The sequence below is a fragment of the Manis pentadactyla genome, chromosome 2, assembly GCF_030020395.1.
Source record: "Manis pentadactyla isolate mManPen7 chromosome 2, mManPen7.hap1, whole genome shotgun sequence".
NCBI lineage: Eukaryota > Metazoa > Chordata > Mammalia > Pholidota > Manidae > Manis > Manis pentadactyla.
The window spans coordinates 34,603,953-34,628,704 of record NC_080020.1 but is presented as its reverse complement, the minus strand read 5'-3'; the positions used below and the strand labels follow the sequence as shown (position 1 = coordinate 34,628,704).

General features: G+C 44.4%; 1 protein-coding gene across 1 annotated transcript in view; it reads right to left on the bottom strand.

The window, feature by feature from the left end:
- ADRA1B (adrenoceptor alpha 1B) overlaps positions 1-21,098 on the bottom strand; it is a 47,814-nt gene extending 26,716 nt beyond the window's left edge. The window contains exon 1 of the mRNA XM_036917089.2: positions 19,754-21,098. Coding sequence (XP_036772984.2) covers positions 19,754-20,702 — 949 coding nt within the window. The 5' untranslated portion in view covers positions 20,703-21,098. The remainder of the gene's footprint in view (positions 1-19,753) is intronic.
- Positions 21,099-24,752: the final 3,654 nt, after the last annotated feature.

Genomic DNA, 24,752 nt, shown 5'->3' with positions numbered 1-24,752 from the left:
GGGGCATTGCAGGAAGAGGGAACAGTGCGTGCAATGGCTTAGGATGTGAGTGAGCAGTCACATGCCTGCTCCTGTGTGGCTGGAGGGGTAATAGTATGGATCACACATGGCTTACATGTTTTATTGTCATTTTAATTCTTCTATTAGCCTGATGGGATAAGCAAAATGACATCCCCTTTTAATAGGCAGAATGTGGAAGCTGAGAAAGACCAAGTCATTTGCCCAAGGTTGCATAGCTACTGAAGGACAGAGCTGGGATTTGGTTTGTTGAGCACAAAGCTCAGTCTTGAGAGATGAGGCAGGTGGGAGCCCATTTGTGAAGAGAATTTTCTGCCATGTGCAGGAATGCAGAAGTTACCTTGGCATGGATGGATCTGTGTTTCAGGAAAATCACTGTGGCGGCGATGCAGACAGTTTTGGAGAGAGCTCAACCCACACTATAAGCAGGTCAGCAATTTACCTGGGCTTGAAGCACTCTCAGCATACACACACACACACACACACACACACACACACACACACACACACATGGCTTCAAAGGTGGGAGCCTCTGAGAATCCAGTGCTTTTTCCTTCCTTCTCTCTTCCCAATTGAAAATCCATACAAGCAGCCGAGTTCTTTGTTTATTGCAGACCACGGTAGAAGAAGACTGGAGGGCAGGGGACCTTGCTCCTTGCTGGAGGACCTTGAGCAAATTACCTCTCAGTTTCCTCTTCTGCAAATGAAATTGTTGGGATTTCCATGTTGAAATGCCCTTTCCATCTTTAAAATTGTCTGGCTCCTAAGAGCAGTAGGACCTATTAATGTATATCACTCTGGCCACACATCATGATTTTTGGAGAGCTAATATAGTTGTAGACTGGCTGCCCCCAAATTTAGAGCCTCTTAGTATTTCCTGCACGGAGGCCAGAGATCAGGCTTACTAGGCATCACTGAAGACATAATAGAATTTTCTATTGTTTGCAGGCTAGGCCAATGGCAGCAAATAACCTAATTAGGATCTCGCAAGCAGCTTGCCCAGTGAAAGCTAATTTAATTAGCTGTTATAACTATTTTTTAATGAAGCTTTATTACTTATTAGTTGTTATAACTATTTTTTAATGAAGCTTTATTACATTCAACTAAGCAGATCCCAAGCAATTGTATTAAATGTTAGCAAACAACCCATTAGTCTTTGATTTCACTTCTTTTTTGCATTGTTCCCACCTATCCTGATATTCAGATGCCTGTAGTTTATTTCTTCTCTTCAAAGTGAGGTGCAGCCTTGAAGGTGTATTTCCCTTTGTTATCTCATTTCTCAGGGGTTCCCTGAAAACTGAAGCTGTACTGGAATGATACGAAAGATGGGAAAAACCTCCCCACTGGCCTTCTGTATTCCCTAACATTTCCACCATTAATCACTCCCAACTTGCATAGTTTTGAGGACTAAGGGCTCCTGGTTGAAATGCAATGGTATTTTGGAGACAAACTCAGAAAACCATTATTATGAACACCCTAGTGATTCGCTCATCATGTTAGCTAATTGGCCAGTGAATCAGACTTCAAGAAAATCAATCCCGGATTGAATAGTTTTGATAGTTGTTGGTGTGTAGAGCAGGGTGGGGATAAAAACTAAGAGTTAATTAGTTTCTACTATGTACCAAGCACTGGACTAGATTATTTTCACATTTATTATTCTATTTAATCCTTTTAACAACTTTGATGTGCATGTATTATTATACCTGACTTAACAGATGAGAAACAGCAGCACAGAGAGGGTGAGTCAGTGTCAAAGCCTTGTAGCTCGCAAGAGGGATAGTGAGGATTTGAAGACCCAGGACACTAGGCAAAGGCTAGGAGAGGGTTGCACTGTGGGAAGCCTTGGCCTCCAGGGGCAGTATCAGGACACTGGAGGTTAAGCACCGTGGGGGAATTACCTGTGGGCAGGTGAGCCCTTGGACAGGTGACTGAGGGGCACTAAAGACAAACTTGGCTCACTCCTGGCCTCAGCAGGGCTGATCTGTTTGTGCTCTGTCTCTCTCGGTCATCAGTAGGCAGTGTAATGTCATCAGTAAGAGGACAGGATTGGCATCAGGTTGACCCAGATTCAGATCCTGGTTCCAGCCCTTTTCTGTAGGTACAACCCTGGATGAGCTGTTTAAGCTCTTTCAGCTGCAATTCTTCTCAACCGGAAAAAGGGATAATGGCATCTCTCTCACAGTCTTGTGAAAGTTAAAGAATATGTGTCAAGCATCCAGCCCAAGGAAAGTGCCAGTAGTGGCTCCTCCACTTCTAAACTGGTATTGGTGAGCATTGTGTGGTTACAGTGGAAGGGCCAGGAGCAACAGGAAATGGGCCCACAGCTAAAGTAGCATCTGGTCTTTTTAGGTGAGTAGTTCTTAAACCTGAGGGTGCATCAATCTCCTGTAGGTCTTGAGAGAACCCAGGTTTCCTGGGCTGCACCCCCAGTTTCAGAGCTCAAGAACTGTCCTCTCTAACAAGTTCCTGAATGATGTTGTGCTGGGCTGGGGACCACACTTAGAGACCCACTGCATAAGGCTACTCATGGTGGATGCTTTCTGACTAACACAGATGGTGCCTTGAATCCCTGGGATGGCCATGGGCAGAATATTCTGAGTCCACCAGAGCCTGGGGTAAGTCAGAGAAGCAAAGCTCTGGCTTCCCTCCTCTTCCCCATTTTCTACCCTGCTTCTGTGGTTTCTTGGGCCTTTGGGAGCCAATCCTTGCAAATGGGCCAAAAAATGTTCTCTTAATTATGATACTTATTTATTTTTTTGCCATGCCAATCCCTGGGCCTGCTTAGGTTAAGGAGATATTTGTGGTTTAAATGAACCAATTTTATGGCTGAAAGTGCTGATACAATTTGCTCTTCACAGAGAAGGGCTTAGGCTCTGAGTAACGACTTCCAATTAATCTGTCAGCCAGAAACTTTACATTTTTAATAAGTTTATTACTTTGATAACAAATGGGATAGATATTTTCCGACATGCAGAAGCAGCAGTGCTGGCTTTCAATCACTCTTTTTACCAAGAAAGGGCAACTCACTGGTAGTATGTGTGAAAGTGTCTAGCACAATGTCTTATAAATTTAAAAAATGATAATTTTTTATTGTGTTTATTGAACACATGTTTTTTGAGTCCTTATGAAGCAGTGATAACATGCTTCTTGTTAGGGTATCTCTACTTCAGCACCTTCGACATTTTAGGCTGGGCAGTTCTTTGTGGGGGACTGTCCTGTGCAGTACAGGTTGTTTAGCTGTATCCCTGGCCTCTCCCACTAGATGCCAGTAGCACATCCCAGATGTGACAACCAAAAATGTCTCTTGACATTGTCCCCTGGTGGCGGGGAGGGGAGAGGGAATCATCCTTGGTTGAGAAACATTGCTTTACATGAATAACCTATTTCATCCTCACAACAGCCCTGTGAAATCGGTGTTATTTGTCCCATGTTAGAGGTAGGGAGTGGGGGAGGAGGAACAGAGAGGTCGAGCAATTTGCCAAAGAACACAGAGCTAATAAAGGAGCAAGAGTAGAATTTGAAATCAGGACTGACATAATGAGAGCCTCAGTCTTGAGCACTCTTCCCCTTGCTCCTGAGAGTACACATTTAAGGTGTAGATAGGAGATTTGCTTAAACACATGCATCCTGGCCGTTGCCTCTGAGAAGCAGAGAAGTGAGTGGGAAGAGGAGTGGGGGCTTTTAGATGTGTTTGTAACATTTTATTTCTTAAAAGAAGACAAAAGATATGTAACCAATTCAGCAACATGTTAGCATTTGTTAAATCTGGTTGGAGGAGTGATGGATGTCTCTCTTAAATTATTTTTTGTACTTTCTGGAATGACTGAGATATCTCATAATTAAATACAAAACAATTTAAAAAAGAGAAACATGAGTAGAAATGTTAAAATCTTCTGATATTTTTTGAACATGTGACCATCACAACCGGGACATGCAGCTTTTTATTCTTTTGTCTTTCTTAACAGAGGGATCCACAACCTTTTAATGAGAAGGAATTCATCTTGTTTTTGTTTCCCCAAGGACATAGCCCATTCACAGAATTACTCATAATTATGATATCAACAGGTTCTTATTAAATATCTCCTCCAAAGTGGATAGTATATAGACTTCACATGCATTAATAGCTGATGTTTATGAAATATTTACTAGTGGTTGGCACATGGCTGAGTCCTTTCATTGATTTTCTTACTTATTACTCACTATAATCCTATGAATAGATTATTTCAGTTTTATTTTACAGATGAATTAACTGTAAGAGCTTAGAGAGATGAGCTGCCAAGCCAGGCCTTCAGGCCTGGATTTGTCTGATTTCCATGTCCCTGTTCTTTCTAGTACTTTAAGCTGCTACTAGAACAGAAGTCATGAAGGGCTAACAAGAATGTCCCAGAGAAAGGAAAGTACCAGCCCTCTTCACTGGATGAGGGGGTGGGACGGCAGTGACAGAGATGGGTGGCAGGAAAGTCTCTCCTGGTCAGGTTCTGAGAGTCACTCACTGACTGATCCCAGGCCACTGGTTTAGCATTTCCTTGATCTCCAGCCCTGTGGCAGTGGGTCAAAGTTCACCCCTCCCCTTCCCTGTCCTAGATGCTGGTTCCAGCACCTCTAGAATTAGTACAGTCTGAAAATAACCCTGCCTCTCCTTCCAGACCAACATTTCAAGGGCAGGATTAAATTATGCCCCTGACTGACCAGGGCCTGTTGACTGCCTCTGGAAAAGCCTCCTTCCCCAGCAGAAGCTGCTCAACAGGCCATCTCCTTGCTTCTTGATCAGCGCTCAAGTTCAGTTTTCAGTTCAGGAGGCTGGCATCTTCCACAGCCAGTTTGAATTTTGCAACTAAAATGTGGTGCATTTGCTCTGCTCTTGTCTAAATAAAGACCGTCCACTGCATTTCCTGGATTCACACAGGCACCCACAGTGGGCTGGGGCAAGTTTGGATGCCCAGAGGAATCCTTCCTTATTAACTCATCCTCTGAATGCCTCAAACTTGATTGTTTTCCTGGGGGTGGGGAGAGGGCAGCATTTTATTTTGTTATGGTTTTAAATTGGGATGTCAGCCCCGGAGAGCTGAACCGCTCATGTGGACCGTGGTGGGTCTGGCAGCCTTGAGAAAGATCAAATCCGTTTACACACTGTGGGTGACTGCTTTTTGTTCTCAGATCCTGGGTAAAATACACACATTCCGAGGTGTTGCCTACTTTGGCTCCTCTGATGGACAGGGTGTTGTATTCCAAGAGGGCAGCTTGCTAGCCTTGAACTTGGGAAGCTGACACCAAATTAATTAGGAATATTTGAGGTTTTCAAGCCATCTTACCACCTCTGAGGGGAAGCTGACTTGCCATGGAGATGCCTGAAATTTCTTGGGCCACAGGCAATGAGGAGCTATAATATAAAAAGCAGTTTCTTCAGCTATGCTGCAACACACTTAGTGGGAGTGCTAATTGCTACACCCTTCCCAGGGTAATTTGATAATATATGTCTGAGGAATTTTGCACAAGTCTACCTTTGGACCTAACCATTCAAAGTGGACTTTTCCTAAGGAAATCCTAAGGGCAGGTGCAAAAAGATACTAAAGGAAAAATGTGTTTATAAGAATATTTGTCACAGCTGAAAACTCAAAACAAGTGTACATCAAGAGAGGATGGATTATCTTAAACATACAAAAAGATGCTTAACTTCATTCACAATTTCACCTGTCAAGTTGGCAAAGATCAAAAAGGTTTGATAACACTGTTGGTGAAGGTGTGGGATAGCAGGTCTGAGATAGCAGTAACAGAAATGCAAATTGGTGTAATCTCTATGGAGCATGATTTGACAGTATTTATAAAAATTTTAAAAATTTCCTCAGAATATAATGTGTGTGGGGGCACAGGGAAGGCAGTACAGCACAGAGAAGACAAGTAGTGATTCTGTAGCATCTTACTACGGTGATGGAGAGTGACTGTAATGGGGTATGTGGTGGGGACTTGATAATAGGGGGAGTCTAGTAACCATAATGTTGCTCATGTAATTGTACATTAATGATATAAAAAAAAACTTTCCTCAGAATAATCTACTTCCAGGATTTAAATCTCACAGGTAATGTAGAAAATAATAATATATGTATGAGAATATTTACAAGTATTGTTTGTAATAACAAAAATTTTGAAACAACCTAAATGTTCTTTTATAGAGGTGCATTTTGAAAAAACGTACAATGGAATACTATGCCACCATAGTGGCTGTTCTAGTTATATTGAGGTGGAAAGATCTCCAAGACACATTATTCAATGAAAAAAGCAAGGTGGAGGATAGTGTTTATTGTATGTTATTTCCATTAAAAAAGAACACATGATCATACTTTTATATGCATAGAATATCTCTGAAAGGATATGCAAGAAATTGGTGATAGCAGTTGCCTCAAGGAGGGGAATTGGATGGCTGGGAGCCAGTGAAGTGAGAGGGACACACTTTTCACTCTACACTTGGATCTTGTGACTCTGATACCTTGTGTGTGTCTAAACTATTTACATAAATGGGTTCATTAAGTGGGTTAGTTAAGTATATTACAGTACCTTCCATTATGGAATGCAATACCATTAAAAAGATATGAAAAATAAATTCAAAAATTGAAAAGATTCAGTTTTATTGAAATGGCAAGAAGTTCACACTTGATGCTTAGTGATGAAAGCACTAGGTGATCCAATTTGTGTGTACAAACACACACAGAAAATTCTGGAATGTTTTGTAGGAAAATACTAAACATGACTGAATAGAAGGAAAGATCATGGGTGACTTTTCTTTTTTATATCTTGGTGTTGTGTCGGAATTATTTTTGCTACCAAGAGAGAAAATTCTGCTCATTTTGGAAAAAGAAAACCCACAAAAATCAACGAACAACTTAACATGGTTCTGAACTGGAGAAGAGGGCAGGGCTACACCCAACAGAGGAAGGGGACAAAGTCATTTTTAAATGTTATGGAGCATAGCAGGATATATATCAAGTAAAATTATATTAAATGTGAATTTATATAAAATGTAAAATTATATAAAACTTGAATATATATGTCAAGTGAAATTATACTAAGAATGGTGAAGGACAACCATGTTTTACTTTTGGTCATTGATATTTTTTCTTTAAAATCATAAAAAAATATAACAGTCCCCGTTACCACTGTACTGAAACTTATGTTCATAATCACAGATAAAAACTTTGGTCATTGTAACATGTGAAATAATACAGAAGTGTATATTAAAAAAAGCTAATGATCTACTCCTCACTACATTCTCCCTCTGCTCTAACCCTGCAGGTGACTAAACTAATGGCTTTTAAAAATGTGATTACATATTACTCTATGACTTATTTTTTACACTTAAATATCATACCAACCCTAAGTGATAGTAGAGATTTAACCTATTTATTTTAACATTTTATAGTTTACTCTGTTTTAAACACCTTATTTATGTAAAATTGGCCATTAGAAAGTTAAACCCAAATACCACATATTCCTTACCCCAGCAATTCCATTTCTAGGAATTTATCCTGAAAGTGTGGGCACAGACATATATACAAGAATATCCATTGTGGGCCTCTCTTGTCCCCTCCTGGCCTGAGCCAGGAACTCTGTCCTCTCATTTTATCGCTAAATAAAATCTCTCACTTCTCTCCTAAAAAAAAAAAGAATATCCATTGCAACATTGTTTGTAGTAGTAAAAGACCAAAAATAACCTAAATGTCAATTGACTGGGAAATTGGTAAGTAAAATCAGATACTCCAGAAAGTGGATTATTCTATAGCCATGAAAAGGAAAGCAGCAACTCTATATGTTTTGACATAGAACTATGTCCAAAACATACTGTTGAATGTAAAATGTAACCTTCACTACCTGTTTAGTTTTATAGAATTATACCATTTGTAAAATTAAACAGGGTGGAAACACACACATTCTATGGACATACACACTTAAATATACATACATACACATCTTCATATGTATGTTTACAAATCAGTAGAATGTTTCCAGGAACATATGCAATCTGGGAACAGTGTTTGCTTCTGAGGAAGAAGACTGAGGGTGCAGGCGGGAGGTGGACCTGGGGCCTGTTGAAGGCAGAAGAATTTTTTTCATTGCTTTTTTTTCTTTCTGATTTAAAAGTCTATGAATGTTTTTTTTAATAAAGAATCTAGCTGATTAAAAACTTGCTACAAGTAGTTATGCAGAATAGTTACAAAGCAGGATGGCATAGTCCAAGTTCTCTGTGGTTCTAAAACTATTGCTTGAAAGAAAACAGTATAGAAGACCTCACATCCTGAAGTATATTTTTGTAAAGCTATGAGGCAGGTTCCTTGTTCTGGGGTTAGGGGGTCTGTGAACTTGGATGGGAAAAATTTTTATTTTTTTAAAACTGACCTTTGGCTGAAAGTTAGCATTTCCTTTTATTGGAATGTTGGCAACAAGCCACAGTAGAATTAGCAGGATTTGTCACCAATAAAAACCAGATTTATGATATCACATTACATTTGTTGCAGATATCTGGAAATATTTCTGCTTGTCACTACTTCAAAATTATGGTAGCTACTTAACTTCCTGCTAAATCTTGTTTATTTAATATGTTACTAAAGAATAACATATTTTTACTCAATAATTATTTTTTTCAACACTATAGTAACTGTTTTGACATAATTGCCTTTCTTTGAAATTCTATGTCCCTTATTTTATGTGCCTATTGTGAGAAGTGGCTTCACCAGATTGCCAAAGAGCCTGGCTCATGGAACAAAAACCCAAGAATCCCCGTGTTGAGGTGAATCCTGAAGGGCTCCAGACAAGAAGTCACAAATGGATGCTGTGCGGTGTACCTGGAAGTAGGGAGAGGGGCCTTACCACTTTCTTTTGATGCCAGGGGGAAATTTATGGCCTGAATATATAAATTGGAGATGAAATTTTTTTTTTTTGTTCTAGTTGGTGGAACCTCCCCGCCCCCCACCAGCTGCCTCTCTGGATCTCTGCCCGGCCTTGCTGGTGGTGTGAGCCCTGGGGCCCATGATTGCAAATGACAGCCTGCCTTGCCCTTGGTCCCATTTTAACCTCCTTCTGGGGCACGGCCAGGACGCTGAACTCAGCCTGTGAGCAATGCATGTTAACCTGGCAGGAAACTCTATCTTAAAGAAGAATTTCAAAAAGGATCGAAGCCAAGCCCCAAATGCATCCCAGCTTTGGGGAGCAAGATGTTGTGGGCAGTTACCCCTGGAAAAAGTTAAGAGGGGCTCTGCAAGGAAGGGCCCTTTGTGTGTGCCAGAACATACTGTTTCTGGACATGTCAGCCTGAACTGTTCATTGGTGCAACTTTTAGGGCACAATTTGGGTGCTCACACCAGAGAGGGGAACTTGAGTGTTCAAAGGAGGCTGCCGGTAGGTGTGGTAATGAGTGTGCTGTTGACAAGTCCTAAGAACACAAGCCTGCCAGTGAGGAAGGCACCTTGGGCTGAATCACACAGTTGTGCCAGGCAGCGGTGATGGGTGGGGGGAACACGCCCCTCCTCCTGCAGATATTCAAGCCTTAAAAGTCCTTAAGACGGTTCCTTTTCCTTTTCCTTTCCCAAATCTTTAGCTCACCCTTCTGTTTCCTCTGCATTCTGGAGACACCATTCCTTAGATCACACCATTTGTCTTGTGCTGAAGTGGATCCTTCCTTCACGTACTCACTCATTGGCTAAGTATTCAGGGTCAGCAAGCCCTGGATTCAGATCCCAGCTCGATCACTCACTTGTGTAACCAGAGTGAGTTAACTGAATGAAGATTTAAAAATTTCAAACCAACATTTACAGTAATTCCTGTTTCCTACAAAAAAATACACATGTGAAGTTACATCTTTCCTCATTAAATTGCTGTTCACTTCATTCTCATGATTTCTCTGGACTAGTGAGGATGTGGGAGCCAGATTCTCTCTCCTCCTCGATCCAGGCTCCTCAGTGAAATTGAGGCACTGCAGGATGTTCCATTTTGAACACTCTTACTCTGGGGTTTAAAATAGGAAGGTACTTTCATCGATCAAATTGAGGCACTTTTGAGAAGAAGGGGTTATAATAAAAATCATCATCATCATCATGCTTTGGTAACAGACATAAATGGGGTTCTGGAATGGTCACCCCTTTATGGAGCTGCCTGTATTATCCAACAAACAGACCCAGTGTGTTAGCAGAGCTTGGGAACCTCCACTTTGTGGGGAAATAATTTGATATTAAAGAAACAAAGTAGACTTCATGCAATAAATAAGAATGTTGTTGGCCTAACTTTTATTGTAGGGCCCTGTGTGTGTGTATGTATTTTAATTTAAAATTACATTTGGAAATGGGGACAGCATTTCACTTCTCATTACCTTGGGCTCTAAGCATCTTAATCTGGCCCTGCTGTAAAGTCACCAGAATTGTTTCCTCCTCTCCTACTGCTGTGGGGACCAACCCTGACCACATCGCCTTCAGAGATGAGAGGGAGGTGACAAGGGCAGGTAAGGTGAGGGAAAATGGAGTTTCACTGGCAACGGATAGGTCTCCCTCAGAGGTGGGTGGAATGGCAACATTTTAATAAAGAATGAAGATACCATCCAATTATCAAGCTCCTACCCTGTGTCCACTCTGGCCTTCACTCTTCACCTACCCATCTTTCTTCATTAGCCTCATGACCAGGTCCATGTTGATGTCTTGGTTTGAAAGAGCACAACAGTCTCCTCTCAATGTGTTTGTGTTAGTTTCAAAGAATGGGACAAATCACTTAATGCCTCTAAGCCCATTTTCTCATAAAATGGGAAAAACATTAATTCCCATCTGAAGGGCTGTAGGGAGGTTCAAATGGTAGATGAAGTCTGGTGTGCACTGTATGAATCATAGCTGCAATTGCTGTTTTCACTGAGAGTCTCTTAAATATATTGTCTCTGGGCATGGAGGACAAGATGAATCCAAGCTGAATCCTGCCCAGTGGAGGTTCGCAGCCTGGTAGTGCTACTAAAGATGTGCCTATCAGCACTGATCCTCATGGACACAGGTGATAAGCAACATAAACAAGGTATAAAGGGCGTGCTCACTGCCAGGAAAGTGGTGGGAACCAGGAAAGATTTCACTACAGAGATGCCTACAGAACTGGGAGTTTACAGATGAGAGGGATTTGGATATTCAGAGGGTACAGGGAATGGCATTCCAGGCTGAGGGAACAGTGTGAGCAAACAGACAGGAGGAAGGAGAATGCAAGCTATATTTGGGAAACAGCAAAGAATTCTCTTTGGGTTAGAGTATGTTCCTAATTCTGCTGAACTCAGAGTGCTGCTCAGTCACTCATTCATTTACCTTTTATGAACCCCTGTGTTAGGCAGAGAGGAAAGAGGGGGTCAGTGATTACAGAAGTTCACAGTTTGTAGAGGAAAGAGGTAAGTTCATCAGCCACAAGGTTGCTAGAGAGAGTCATCCTGCCATGTTTGGGGGTGGACCAGGGGCACCTACTTAGCCTCAGGGTCCTCAGGGAGGAACCCAGGCAATGTTTCCTCGTGGCTGTGTGATTATTTTATGAAGTTTTCAAAAGTAAGATCCATTAACTACCATTGGTTAGGACCACTGTCTAGTTTTATTCAGGCTTCTATTTCCCTTCATTTGGGTGTTAGTATAGGGGTTATGGCCATTTTTGGGAACTAGCTAAGAGCTGAGTCAAAATGTATTTCATCTGGGTTCTTCTGAATATACATGTGTGCTTTGCAGTCTTTTCTTTCTGGATAAGTAGGTTATCACTGGTCAGAGTTACTGTGCGGTAGAAAAAGAGAAATACTCTCTTATCCATGATGCTGACTCACCTGCCCTTGTGATATCAAAAGGTGGAACCAGAGGCTGGTCTGTGACAGGGGAGAGTCCTGCGGTGCTGGGACCACACATGTGTGGGTGGTGAAGGTGAACCGAGATCTGAAATGCATGCAGTCAGAAGATAAACTGCGAATACGTCTTCTGAATTTTGTTTTCCCAAATTTGATAAATATCTTAAAAACATATATGACATTACCAATGATGAGTTGTGAGACTCAGGAAAGTCTAAAGATTCCACAATAAAAGAGAAATTTTGACTTATCTCGCTGGGGAAAAGACCCAATTATTTTTATATTCTGCATGTGCTCACCAGGATAGGGCTCCTCTTGGTTGCTGAATCATAGGCATCCATCCATTTGCCTTTCTTTTCCTCATTAGAATAGACTCTGGTTTCCCCAGGTCCTGTTTGTGCTTCCATAAATCAAGGTCAGAACATCCATAAATTACACCTAGGGTGCCCTCACTGATGAACGCTTTAGCACTGTCTGATTGCCTAGCTGTGAATCCAGGTTCTGGCACTAATCAGTTGGGTGGCCTGAGGCAAATCACCTAATCTCTCTGAGCTTCAGTTTCCTCATCTGTAAAATGGTGACAATTAACAGTGCCCACTTGGTAAGGCTTTGGAAAAGAGTCAGTGAGAGAACCCATAGAAAGCACCCCCAGTCCGGTGTAGCACAGTGAGCCTGGCACACGGCAAGACCTAATGAATGGGAGCTATTAGTATTATTATTATCAGTTGTGGTCAGGGAGGACAGTGACTGCAGAAACATCCTGCAGATATGGGAGAAAGCAATTTCCCGGTGTAGCCCAGAGGCCATCAGTTATTTTTATGAGCCACACACATACTCAGGTAAAGCCATCTCCTGCATTACAGATCTTAATGGCCTGTCTGTGATGGCATTGCATCAACACATGCACCCACCGGCATTTCGGTGGCCTGTCTGGCCCCAGTAGGATTGGGTGCTTTCACAAATGGCCCCCATCCTGTCGTCCTTGACAAGCATGGCCCTTCACATCATCCTTTCCCCTTCCGGCCCCTCCGCCCTAGTTCTCCAAATCTCACGGCAAAACTGAGGCTAACCCATTTATCCATTCTCTCGCACCCCTCCCTTCATTCCTGCCTCTTCCCACAAATATTTATTGTGTCTAAGTACCATGATGACTCCCGTGATTCCAAAGCTTTAGGAGACTCTTGGTAAATTTCAAAAAAAAAATTTTGGGACAGATGTAGGGTTGCCAACTTCACTTTGCGAAGTAGGATATTAAACACACACACACACACACACACACACACACACACACACACACACTGACCATTGCCACCACTTATTACCATTGTTCCATCAAAGTAATGCTATTTCAGTGTCCCCAAATAGAAAGGACATAGTCTTTAGAATAAAAGGACATTCATTCATACTGAATACATTTAGAAAAACATTTCCTAATTAGGAAATAGGAAATATAATTTTCCTAATTTTTTTCTCATTTTGTCATGAGCCAGTAAAAATCTTATCACCCATGGGCACCAGACTGCAGACAGGTGTTCGGGAAGCCCTTTAGTAGCAACTGCAATAACATAACAAATGTTTATTGAGTGCCAAACGTGGAGTCTAACAGACTCTACCATTTACTAGCTGTGTGACCTTAGGCAAGTTACCAAAACTCTCTGAACTGTAGTTCCCTCACCTATAAACCCAGGGATAACAGTGCTTGCTCTGCAGAGGGGTTTGTGAGAATTAGGAGCAACACAGAGCATTCAGTGTTGAGCAGTGCACTTGGTACATTGAAGAGCTGCTTCTGCAGTGCTCATTCCCCTCCTTCTCCAGGAGGTTTTCTAGTTTAAGGAATTCACCTCCCCCCCTACCAGCATCTGTCTTCTTCCAGGTGCACTGGCCCAAGGGACTGGGCAGGATTGAGGATGCTTGCAGCTGTACGAGGGGAAGTCTAACCAAGTTATCTACTCAGGGTGTTCATTCCAGGAGTTCCTGGGCATGGGGAGGATGGGTGCTATTTGGCTGCATAAGGATCACCTGGGGAACTTGTTAAAAATTGAGAGATTCTCTGCCTTATCATGAGAGATCCTGATATAACAGGTCTACAGTGGAGTGCAAGAATCTATGCTTTTGCAAACGTTCCCTTTGCTAGATGTTTCTGATGAGCAGCTACATTAGCTGTTGGCCATGGTCCTGGCTTTCGGGTTGGGACATTCGGTCTATGCAATGGCAGATCATTCCCAGCATGGGCCCTGAAGAATAGGTCTGAGGAAGATCCTGGGAGTAATCCTCTTGGCATCTCAAAAGTGGTACCTGCATCCCCTAGAAAGTTCAGGATTGTTCCAGAGACATTTCTTGCTCTTACTAAGCCTCCTATATTACAACCAACCCATCCCCAATTCCTTGAATCTGCCCTCTTCTCTCTACCTCCACTGCCACCAGCCTGGTCTAAATTACCAGCAGCTCTCACTGAACTCTTGACTGCCCTGTCTCTGGTCTGTGCTCCGTATGGTAGCCTGAGTAGTCTTTTAAAGGCGTAATGCACATTGTTTCTCTTCCCCGCTTCAAACCCTGTAGTAGTGGCCCTTGCAACTGAAGTCCTTAATGTGGCCTCCGAGTCCCTGCACGGCCTTGCTTCCACACAGATGTCTGGCCTTAACTTGCATTTACCTCCTCTCTATCCTACAGGCTTGTTAGTTCCCCACCGTCTCCTTCCTCAGGACTTTCAGGCGTGTCCTTACTTCCGCCTGCCCCTCTTCTTCTACCTGCCCCCTCCACTGAATTAGCTCCTCCAAACTGTTCCAGGTTCTGCCTAAATGTCACTCTGGGTGCTCTGCGATATACTGATTCTTGTTACAAACTTCTAATAGTGTCTCACCTCTTTTCTTCCAGTTGCTTATCACAATTTGCATTCATGTGTTTCTCAAAGAATTTGTGCTCCCCACTAGATCTAAATCCTGTAAGAACATGGAACATAGTTGCTTTGCTCACCACTATATCTCCAGGCAATGCCTGGACATAGTAGGCATCCAATAAATACATACTTATTCAGTGAATGAACGAACGAACGAATGAATGAATGAATGAATGAGTGATTAAAGATGTAGAGCTAGATCCCCAGATGAAGGCCAAGCTCCCAACTTCTCCTTCTGGCTGTGGCGATGAAAGGCCCAACCTTGAGGGACCCATATCTTACAAAGAACAGGAGGTGTAGAGAGAATCCATCCCTGAGCTAGAATGTGGATGACCTTCCCTGACATCTTATGGGTAAGTCTTATTTCAGGGGTGAATGAAGATTGGAAGAAAGGCAGGGTTTTTTTACAGAAGTACAATAGCCAGCTTTTGACAAGGTGGCTCTGGAGAATATTTGCTATGAGAGCAGGATGGGAGAGCAGAGAGCAAAACTGGCTAGACATTTCCTGAATGTAGTGGAACAGGTATGTGCCTGTTCTGACAGACCTGGATTCAGCTCTTGGTGCTATCATTTACATGCTGTGTGACCTTGGACAAAAAGACTAACCTCTCTGAGCTTCATTATATTCATCTGTAGAGAGGGAGTGATTATTCTCTCTTGTCAGTGTAGCTGTGAGGATTCATGAGATAATGTCTGTAGACAGCCTAGCAGAATGTCTGGCTCATAGTATGTGCTCCATAATAAAATGATTTCATGAGTCTCTAAGCCTCCTGCAGGCAGGGTCCATGTTTAGTTTGAGCCCAACAACTCAGTAATTAGTTAAGTACCCAGTACACAGTAGGTGCTTTAGGAAGCCTATTAATGATTCATAAATAGTCAAATGTATTTTCTTTTGGAAGGACTTCCCTTTTCCAGGAAGGGTTCCCTGTGTGTAAAAATCTCCCCTCACTCAAACCAATTGCTTTTCGGTGAGCAATGCAAATTCTTGTGTTTTGAAACGCAGAGCGGAAGTATTAGTGTGTGTGTTTATGGAGCTTGTTCTGTCCTGAGTCATTTCTGAGACCCTCACCCCGCCCCCTTGTGTTCTTGTGGGAGGTGGGAATTCATCAGCCCCAGTATGAATGAGAGGACTAGAGAGCTCAGAGGAGAGAGGGATTCCTATTTGGTTCCAGTACTAGAGAGAACACAACTGTTTCTTTGAAATTGACCTTCATTTATTTGGAGGGGAAAGCAGTTAGTCCAATAATGGCTTCCTGGTGCCTTTCAGCATTTTAAAGGACGGAAGAAAGATTTGGAACGAGGCAAGTTTCCAGTGTTTTCTAAACAACACACCAAGCCCAGCTACCAGTTGGCTGCGCAGCACTTCCTGTACCTGCCCCCTACCCTCTGTGCCTCCAAAGCAATGCCCATCCCTCAATGGTCTGGCCACTTCTCCAGACCCCGAGCAGGCCTTCTCCAGGTGGATGGGAGTTGGCTTTCACTGTAATGCCTGGCAGCTCAAGATTCCTTGGACATCTTGTGCCTGGCCCATCAAACAGAAATGCTGCTTATTGTATGTCAAGTACTTCCTATCCCCTGATGGCCTGATTCCAGGGATTGAATAAAGAGGTCCTTGTTTGGTGGAATCCATCCCTGCTCCCGAGTAAGTGAGAGCTGGTCCCTGGCCCATATTGGTCTGAGGCATCAGGGAAAAGGTAGAGAGGGCATAGGGTGGTGCTATAGGTGGGGCGGTGGTGGGGGGTGCTCCACAGCAGGTGAGAGGCCCAGCTCTGCAGGCAGCCCAACCCTGCTCCCAAAAATAAAAATAAGGGAGGAAGGAAAACAAATGGGGATCCTGACCAAGACCCTGTAGGGGGTATGGTTATTTTCCCTCCTTCCCAGGAGAAATCCCAGCCCTTTTCTCCCATGGAGAAGACAAACACAGCTATGAAAATCTTGTGCCATTCAGGCATCTGGAAGTCTATTGCCAATTGGAAATTACTCCTACCTGCACCTTTCTGTTTGCCAGTCACTGTCTTCCCGCAGATCTGCTCTCTCTCCTTAAGAGTGAGAAGGCTTTCATGGAAAATTTAGGATTTGGAACCTTTCTCAGGTTGGAAGATTCATTGTTTTACATCATCTTACTTTTATTCGGGTGTTATTTGAACTCAGAGGAAGTAGAAACCAATCTGTTTGTTTGGATGCTCTTCCTAAATTATTGACAACATGTTTAATGAAGCACCTTCTCTATTTGAAGCTGGAGTACCTTTCAGAGTCCATCCCAAGCCCAAGGCCTAGAGTTCATATTCCTCACCTGTCGAGACTTTTGGGTTTCCAGGGAAGAAGGATGCAGGTGGAGTCAGCTTAGGGATGGCACACTGGGGGATACTGGGAGACAATGGCATGGGTGGTCAGGACGTTCCTGTGGCAAGGGGAGGAGAACCAAGCTCTGATAGCATCAGGGTGGTAAGAATATCTCACTTTCTGTGGCATGGAAGTTGAGGAACTGAGAGGTTAGGGGGATAAGGGCTCAGAAAGACAAGTTCAGAAAGGGGGAGAGGGGGGATAGTGTGAGTGAGGAGAAGCTGAGGATGAGCCTGAAGAGCAGGACCGCGAGAGAGGCCACCTCATCCTGTGCCACCATGTGTCTGTGGGAGGGCTAAGCTTTGCAGCGTTTGAAACCTCGGTGTCCAGGGGGCTGGAGCCTGAAGGGAGTTGAGAGATCCTCTGGCAGTGATTCCCAAAGCCTGACCTGTGGACCACCTCTTCAGAATCACCTGGTGGGCTGGTTAAACATGAGGATTCCTGGGATCCATCTGATTTACTGAGGGTTAGGCCTAAGAAGCTGAAGCTCTCAAGTTCTGCAGATGATCTTGATCCTTATTAAAGTTTGAGAGCCCTTGACATGGTCCAAGCCTCTCATTCTATAGAAGTGAGATCTGAAGCCCAGAGAGGTAAAGCAACAAGCCTAGGGTCACAGAGCTAACTGATCGCAAAACTCACATGGGAACTCGATTGCTGCTGACCCTCAGAGTCTTTCCATTTCAACATGCTGGCAGTCTCTTCACCTATTTGGAGCTGGTTCTTTTGCCCCCTAAAATGAAAGCCTGCAACTTCGATCCATTTCCTGCATCCTTTTGGGCCTTCTCCTTCCTGAGGATGCTCTGGGCACAACCTCTGCTGGGTTGGGGGCAGGGGCAAAAGGAAGAAAAGAGAAGGACACAGTTCTCTTCTGAGCCTTTAGTAGTAGGTGTGGGATTGGCAAATCAGTAGAGGAGAAAACTCAGTTATAGCTGAGGGGTGATGGGTTTGATGTGTCTGTTAAGAGCTAACTTTCATTGAATATTTACTGTTCATTGATGCTGTATTATGTTCTTTCCATGCATCACTTCAAACCCCATAAACCGAATAGTAATTAGCCCTATTGTGCAGATGAAGAAACTGAGGCTCACAGAGGAGGAGTCATTTGCTCAAGGTCACATAGCTAATAAGTGGCCAGATGACTTCCACATGCAACTATGATCTTTGTATGGCCCAGTGCAGTGTGAACTGTCATCCACTTTAACCCAACAAGCTTGCAGAAGGACCCCGAGACCCTGGACAAGAAAAAACAGCTGCTCTGCAGTGAGATGTGATCACTACCGGGGTGGGGGGGTGGGGGTATTGCTTCAAACCTTTTCCACTTAACACACAGAAAATATTTCTGAAAGGCATTTCATATTCTTGAAAGCTGCCTTAGAAATGATAACTTAGAAAGTAGGTTAAACAGCTTTTTTTCTTTATTTTTTTACTAGGAAACTCCTGATAGCAATTTGTTTTATTTCCATTCATCTCTTCTCTTGAAAGCAGTGTCTTCAGAATTTTAGTCACTTGAGGGCTTAGGTTATGTTTAGTTGTAACTGACCCCTGGCGTGATTGCAGGTGTTTGTGGTCCTGCATGTAACAGCCGTTACCTCTTCTGATGTCGTGGCACATGACTACTGTGCCATGATCACCTCCCTCCATTCATTTTCTGGAGTGTCCCCCAGGGATGGAGAAGAAACCAAAGCAGATCAGTACCTCAGAGGAGGGACCAGCATTTCCCAAGACATGTGAACAGCATATCACCGTGCTCTCCTCTGGGTTTACCTCCTAACTGGACCTCAGTTTCTTCCTCAGAAAAAGCAAGCCTTTTGAGCAACCCAGTAGGACCACCAAAGAGAATAAAATAGACGTATTTTTAAAGCAGAGGAAGGGGACTCAATTTCATCCTAGCAGGATTTATTGTCTGGCAGCTGGTGGTGAGGGACAACTATAATTCAATTCTGGATAGTCCATGAATCACCAGAGTTAGGAACATTTTTGGGTGAAAACAGAGAACGTGTGACCCTCTGGTCATTTTCATTCTCTTTCAAATCTCAAGCTTCAGATGACTTGAAGGCTGGCTGGGGCTGTGTGGCTGTAAAATGCTCTTATTAACTCATAATGAAGGCAGTGCATTGAGGTGACAGCAAGTGGTGAAGGGAGGAGGGGGAGAACGCAGCCTCTGCAAAGCTCTTGAGGAGTGTGGGTCTCTGCAAGAGCCCTGGAAATGCTGAATGAAAACTGCCTTTCTGTGTACAAGCTGCTCCCTGCTCCCCAAATGCCGCGTCTGCGGTAACTACAAACTATTTTGTATGCTGCATTAGTGACGCTGCCTTAGCTGGCACATCCTTACTACGGAGACAACACTGGTGTGATGCTCAAGCACAGTGTCCTTTTAAATTATTAAACCGAGGCCATTGAATGAGTCATTCCACATACCAGATTTTCCTCCTGTGGTTCTATTTCGAGTGACTAGTACCTTAGTGTATTATTCTACTAACACCTGAGCTGGTTCTTAACCAGTTACCCAAATCTGCAAAGGCTTTGCAGAACCAACAGCATTCTCCAATCTCCAAACACACACAGACTGCATAAAAAACAAAACCCACAAAAAACTTTACAGCAAACTCGTCAGTAAACCCAAGATCCGGGAATGCCCAGTGGCCCTCCACCAGTCCCCCACTTACCAAGTGGCAGAGCAATGAAGAAGGGCAGCCAACACAGGATGAACATCCCAACCACAATGCCCAAGGTCTTGGCTGCTTTCTTTTCCCTGGAGAACTTAAAAAGTTTGACAGCTATGGAACTCCGGGGGTTGTGGCCCTTGGCCTTGGTACTGCTGAGGGTGTCCTCATGAAAGTTCTTGGAGTGGATCCTCAGGGTCAGCTCCTTGGAGTTGGACATCTCCTTCATGACTCCAGCCTCCAGGTTCTTGGTGGTCCTCTTGGCCACGATGTAGACGCGGCAGTACATGACCAGAATGACAGCCAGGGGGATGTAGAAGGAGCCCAGGGAGGAGAAGAGGGCGTAGAAGGGTTCTTCTGTGACCCCACATTCCTTGTCATCGTTGGGCGCTGGCTCCTTCCACCCAAGGAGAGGCCCGATGGAGATGACGGTGGATAAGACCCAGACGCTGAGGAGCGCCAAGATGGCCTTCCTCCGGGTGACCAGCGTGGGGTACTGCAGAGAGTAGCGCACCCCGATGTAGCGATCGATGGAGATGGCGCACAGGCTCAGAATGGAGGCCGTGCAGCACAGGACGTCCACAGCGGCCCAGATGTCACAGAAGATGCGCCCCAGCACCCAGTAGCCGAGCACCTCCAGCGCGGCCGAGAAGGGCAGCACCGTGAAGCTCAGCAGCAGGTCGGCGATGGCCAGGTTGACGATGAAGTAGTTGGTGGGCGTCCGCAGGTGGCGGTTGCAGGCCACAGACAAGATGACCAGGATGTTGCCCACGATGGCGAAGAGGATGAAGGCGCCCAACACCAGGCCCACGGAGATGGCCCTGGTGATGTCCAGCTGGGGCGGTGTGGAGTTGCTCGAGGTCTGGTCGGGGCCAGTGAAGTTGGCATTTTTCAACTCTCCCCAGTGGGCAGGTGTTGATGTGTTGTGGCCGGGGTCCAGATCGGGATTCATTTTAGAGTCCGCCCTCCATAGCAAGGGGGGTGACAGGGCTCGGAAGGGCTGCGGCGAAGGCTCCTCAGCTGCCCCGAAACTTTGCCTCCCCCGCGGTCTTCTTCCCAGCGGCGCCCTCCTGGCGAGAAGTCATCTCCGCCCGGCAGCACGTCTCCTGCCTGCACCGAGCCGCCCGCCCGCCGGTCAGAGGAAGGAGGAGAGAGCGGACAAGGCGGCAGCTCCAAGTTTAATGGTCCACGTCAGGCGCGCCGGGCCGGGCCCGGGGGAGCGGCGGGGAGCGGGGGCGCGGGCCAGGGGGCGCCCGGCTCGGCCCGGCCCGCCGCGGGTCTGCGCACAGCCGCACCTCAGCCCAGCCAGCGCCGGGGAGGGTCTGCTTTCAGTGAGCCGCCGCTGGGCTGACTGCACGGCGGTGACATCAGGCGGGGGAGCCCAGCGCCCTGACTCCGCGCGGCACTAGGGGGCAATGCGGGTCCAGCCATGCGCCCGCAGCCCCGACGCCGCGGCTCTCCGGTCAGCGCCCGCGCCCCACCCGCCGCTGGTGAGCCCTGTGGGGGAGGGGAGGGGGAAGCCGCCGAGCGAGGGGATCCCCTGTCCTTCACCCCCAGGGGGCCCGCTGGGATTCTTTTCCCTCCCATGCACTCTTCAGTTTCAAAAGTGGGGGTGTTGGGGGTGGTTAACTCTAATGGCGGGCGTCTGGAGTCAGTCAGCCTCCGGATTTAGGGACGTATGCACCGTGTGCGGCACCAAGGCAGGTGAGAGGGACTTGAGTCAGATCTGAGACCAACTCCCATCCTTAACCTCCCAGTGAAAACGCTCTGGGTTTCTCTTCATTCATTCACTCACTCACTTGGACACTCACTCCTCCAGTTATTCCACAGAATTTTAAGGGACTACCCTACCCCACTGCCTGTGTTGGGTTCTGTTGCAGGTGCTGTGGACATAGCAGTTGAACCAAACCAAGTAGACAAAGACCCCTGCCTTCTAGGAGCTTACATTCCAGTAGGAGGAGACAGGCCATAAACAAGTAAGCAAATTATGAGGTATGTTCTATGCTGACAGAAAACGAAGCAAGGAGGAAGAAACAGAATGGTGTGTGTGTGTGTGTGTGTGTGTGTGTGTGTGTGTGTGTGTGTGCATCTAGGAGGGGGGTATTTGAAATTTAAAATGGGTATTTGGGATGTCACTGAAATGATGTTTGAGTCAAGACTTGAAAGAAATGACGAACAAGCTAGTGTGCTTCCTGGGGGTGAAGACAGTGGAGGTGGGGTAAGAGACCTCCAGGCATCTGGGGAAGGGACTTGGGGAATCTGGATTATTGGTTGGTTTTTTCCCCCTTTTTGCCTGCCATTCATTTTGGACATTCAGTCACAGGGATACATTCCCGAAGGTTGGTGAATGGTACTTAGGAGAGAACATATGGAGGGATGTATGGACAAATGGATGTTGAGGGAGAACTTTATGTTAACATTCATCCAACATTTCTTACATCCCAGATAGTGTGCTAAGTATTTTTGGCATTTTCCCATGACCCTGTGAAAGGACTATATTATTTCCGTTTTGTGGATGGGGAAGAGCTGGGAATTGAACCCAACTGTGGGGCTATCTGAAGTTGAACAATTAGCTAGTGTGTCACACTTTTCCCGTGGAAGCAAGATAGGGTGTGGGTTTTTCTCCTAGATTTATTGAGATTAAATTGACATATAACATAGTATAAATCTAAGATATACAATGTATTGATTTGATACACTTATATTTTGCAAAATGATCACCATCATAGTATTAGCTAACACCTCCACCATGTCACATAAATAGCATTTCTTTCTTGTGGTGAGAACTTTTAAGATCTCCTCTCTTAGCACCTTGCAACTATATAATACACTATTATTAACTATAGTCACTATGCTGTACATTAGATCCCCAGAACTTAGTCATCTTGTAACTGGAAGTTTGTGCTCTTTGACCAACATCTTCCTATTCCACCCCCCCACCATCCCCTAACTCCTGGTAACTACCACTCAACTCTCTGTTTCTATGAGTTTGGCTTTTTTAGATTCACCATGTAAGTGCTATCACATAGTATTTGTCTTTCTCTCTTTAACTTATTTCACTTAGCATAATGCCCTCAAGTTTCATCCATGTTGTTGCAAATGGCAGGATTTCCTTCTTTTTCTTGGCTGAATAGTATTCCATTGTATGCATACCACATCTTCTTTATCCATCCATCACTTGATGGATACTTAGTTTTCGTATCTTGGCTATTGTGAATAATTCTACAATGAATATGGGAGTACAGATATCTCTTTGAGATCCTATTTTCATTTGCTTTGGGTATATATCCCCAAAATAGGATTGCTAGATCATACTGTAATTCTATTTTTAATTACAGTAATTCTGTTTTCCACAGTGACTGTGCCAATTTACATTTGAAGTAGGAGGTAGATTTATTAGTATAGATGAAGCTGTCTTCCAAGTAGTAAATGTTGGGACCCAAGCTATTAGTGCCAGGAGGAAACTCACTTATAGCCAAGCATTTCTCAATTTCTTTTTGTTCTTCACAACAACCTTTTGAGAGAAGCATAACCATTCTCCACTGACAGATGAGAAAACCATGGTTCAGAGAGAGTTAGCACATTCCTAAGGTCAAATGGCTGGTAGACATGTGGCAGCGTAATGGGTAGTGACAGCTGGAGATTGAAAAGTAAAGCCTGATGCCTTCTTTAACTCCCATCAAGAAGCCTGCATCTGGGGCTTCCTACTTCCTGCTCCTGATAATCACCAAACCTGATATTCAAGGGTGGGCAATGAGGAAGTCACCCAGGGTGATTCACATTTAAGCTCGGCTGCCTAGAGGTAGGTTCTTAACACCTTTTAATTTTTCATGTATCTTTTTTTGGGGGTGGTGTGCAGAGGTGGTGATCATTCACTTATCTAAAGTTTAAATCTAAGATTTAAACCTTCTCTCACCAAAATGCACAGATTCCCAAATGCACAAAATACACAATTTCAAGGGTTCTCTGAGATTAAGAAATCTGTGATAGAGACAGCCCTGAAAGCAGATGTTTTTCTATTTCAATTAAACTGGCTTAAGTTGTATTTGAAGATTTAAAATAAGAAATTCACAGGTTTATTGTGATTTGGCTCTTCAAGAGCTATCAGAACCCTTGCCTTTCCATTTTGGAGGAGGTTCAGGAGGCAGACAGAATTGCTAAACTCCCATAACTAGTCTGGTGCAGAGCTGGTTATCAAACTCCATTTCCGCCACCCATAGAGCAGTGTCCCAGAGGAAAGCGACACATGATAGCCACTGATGACTTGATTCAGGTGTCAGGATGTGGAAGAGATTATTGAGCCAAATGGAGAGGTTCAAAATCCCTGTAGCTTTCCAATATGTTGTCATTTACTGGCGTCTTCCATGAACGCAAAAGCAAACATCCCACTGTAAGGCAAACAGGTATTAGCTTGAATAGCAGCCATGTAACAGGACCCCACTAAGCAAACTTAACTAATGGTCCTTCCCTGGCGCTCTTTCCCTGCCTTCACTGGATATGCCTCTTAACCCCTCTGGCTGATATTTGACCCATGGAATTGACCATTTGTTTAGGTGTCATGAGGACACAAATGATATTTCACTTTCTCGGTACACCTTGGGGCAAAGCCAAACACAGAACTCTGACTCACTCGAGGCTTGGGGAAGAAGAACCTTTTCATTATCCATCTGATTACATTAGAAGGCTTTGATGTTGCGAATTCCCATTTCTGTGAGCCCTCTAGGAGAAGCTTTCACTGAGCTTGACCTGTGAGGAGACCAAGGCTATGGGAGGTTCAGAGATCTATTTGGAGGACCTAAGGAGGAGATCTCTCAACTGTGATCATGCAGTTTTGATCATGCATGGTGCTCCCCTCTAGTTCTCTCCAGTTTTTAACTCAACAGCCATATACAGGAGCATCTATTCTATGTAAGGCACCATGCTAGGTGCTGTGGGCAAATACAAAAGTTAATTAAATCAAACAAACAATGACCTAGCACTCAGCTAGGTGCCATGGGAGATG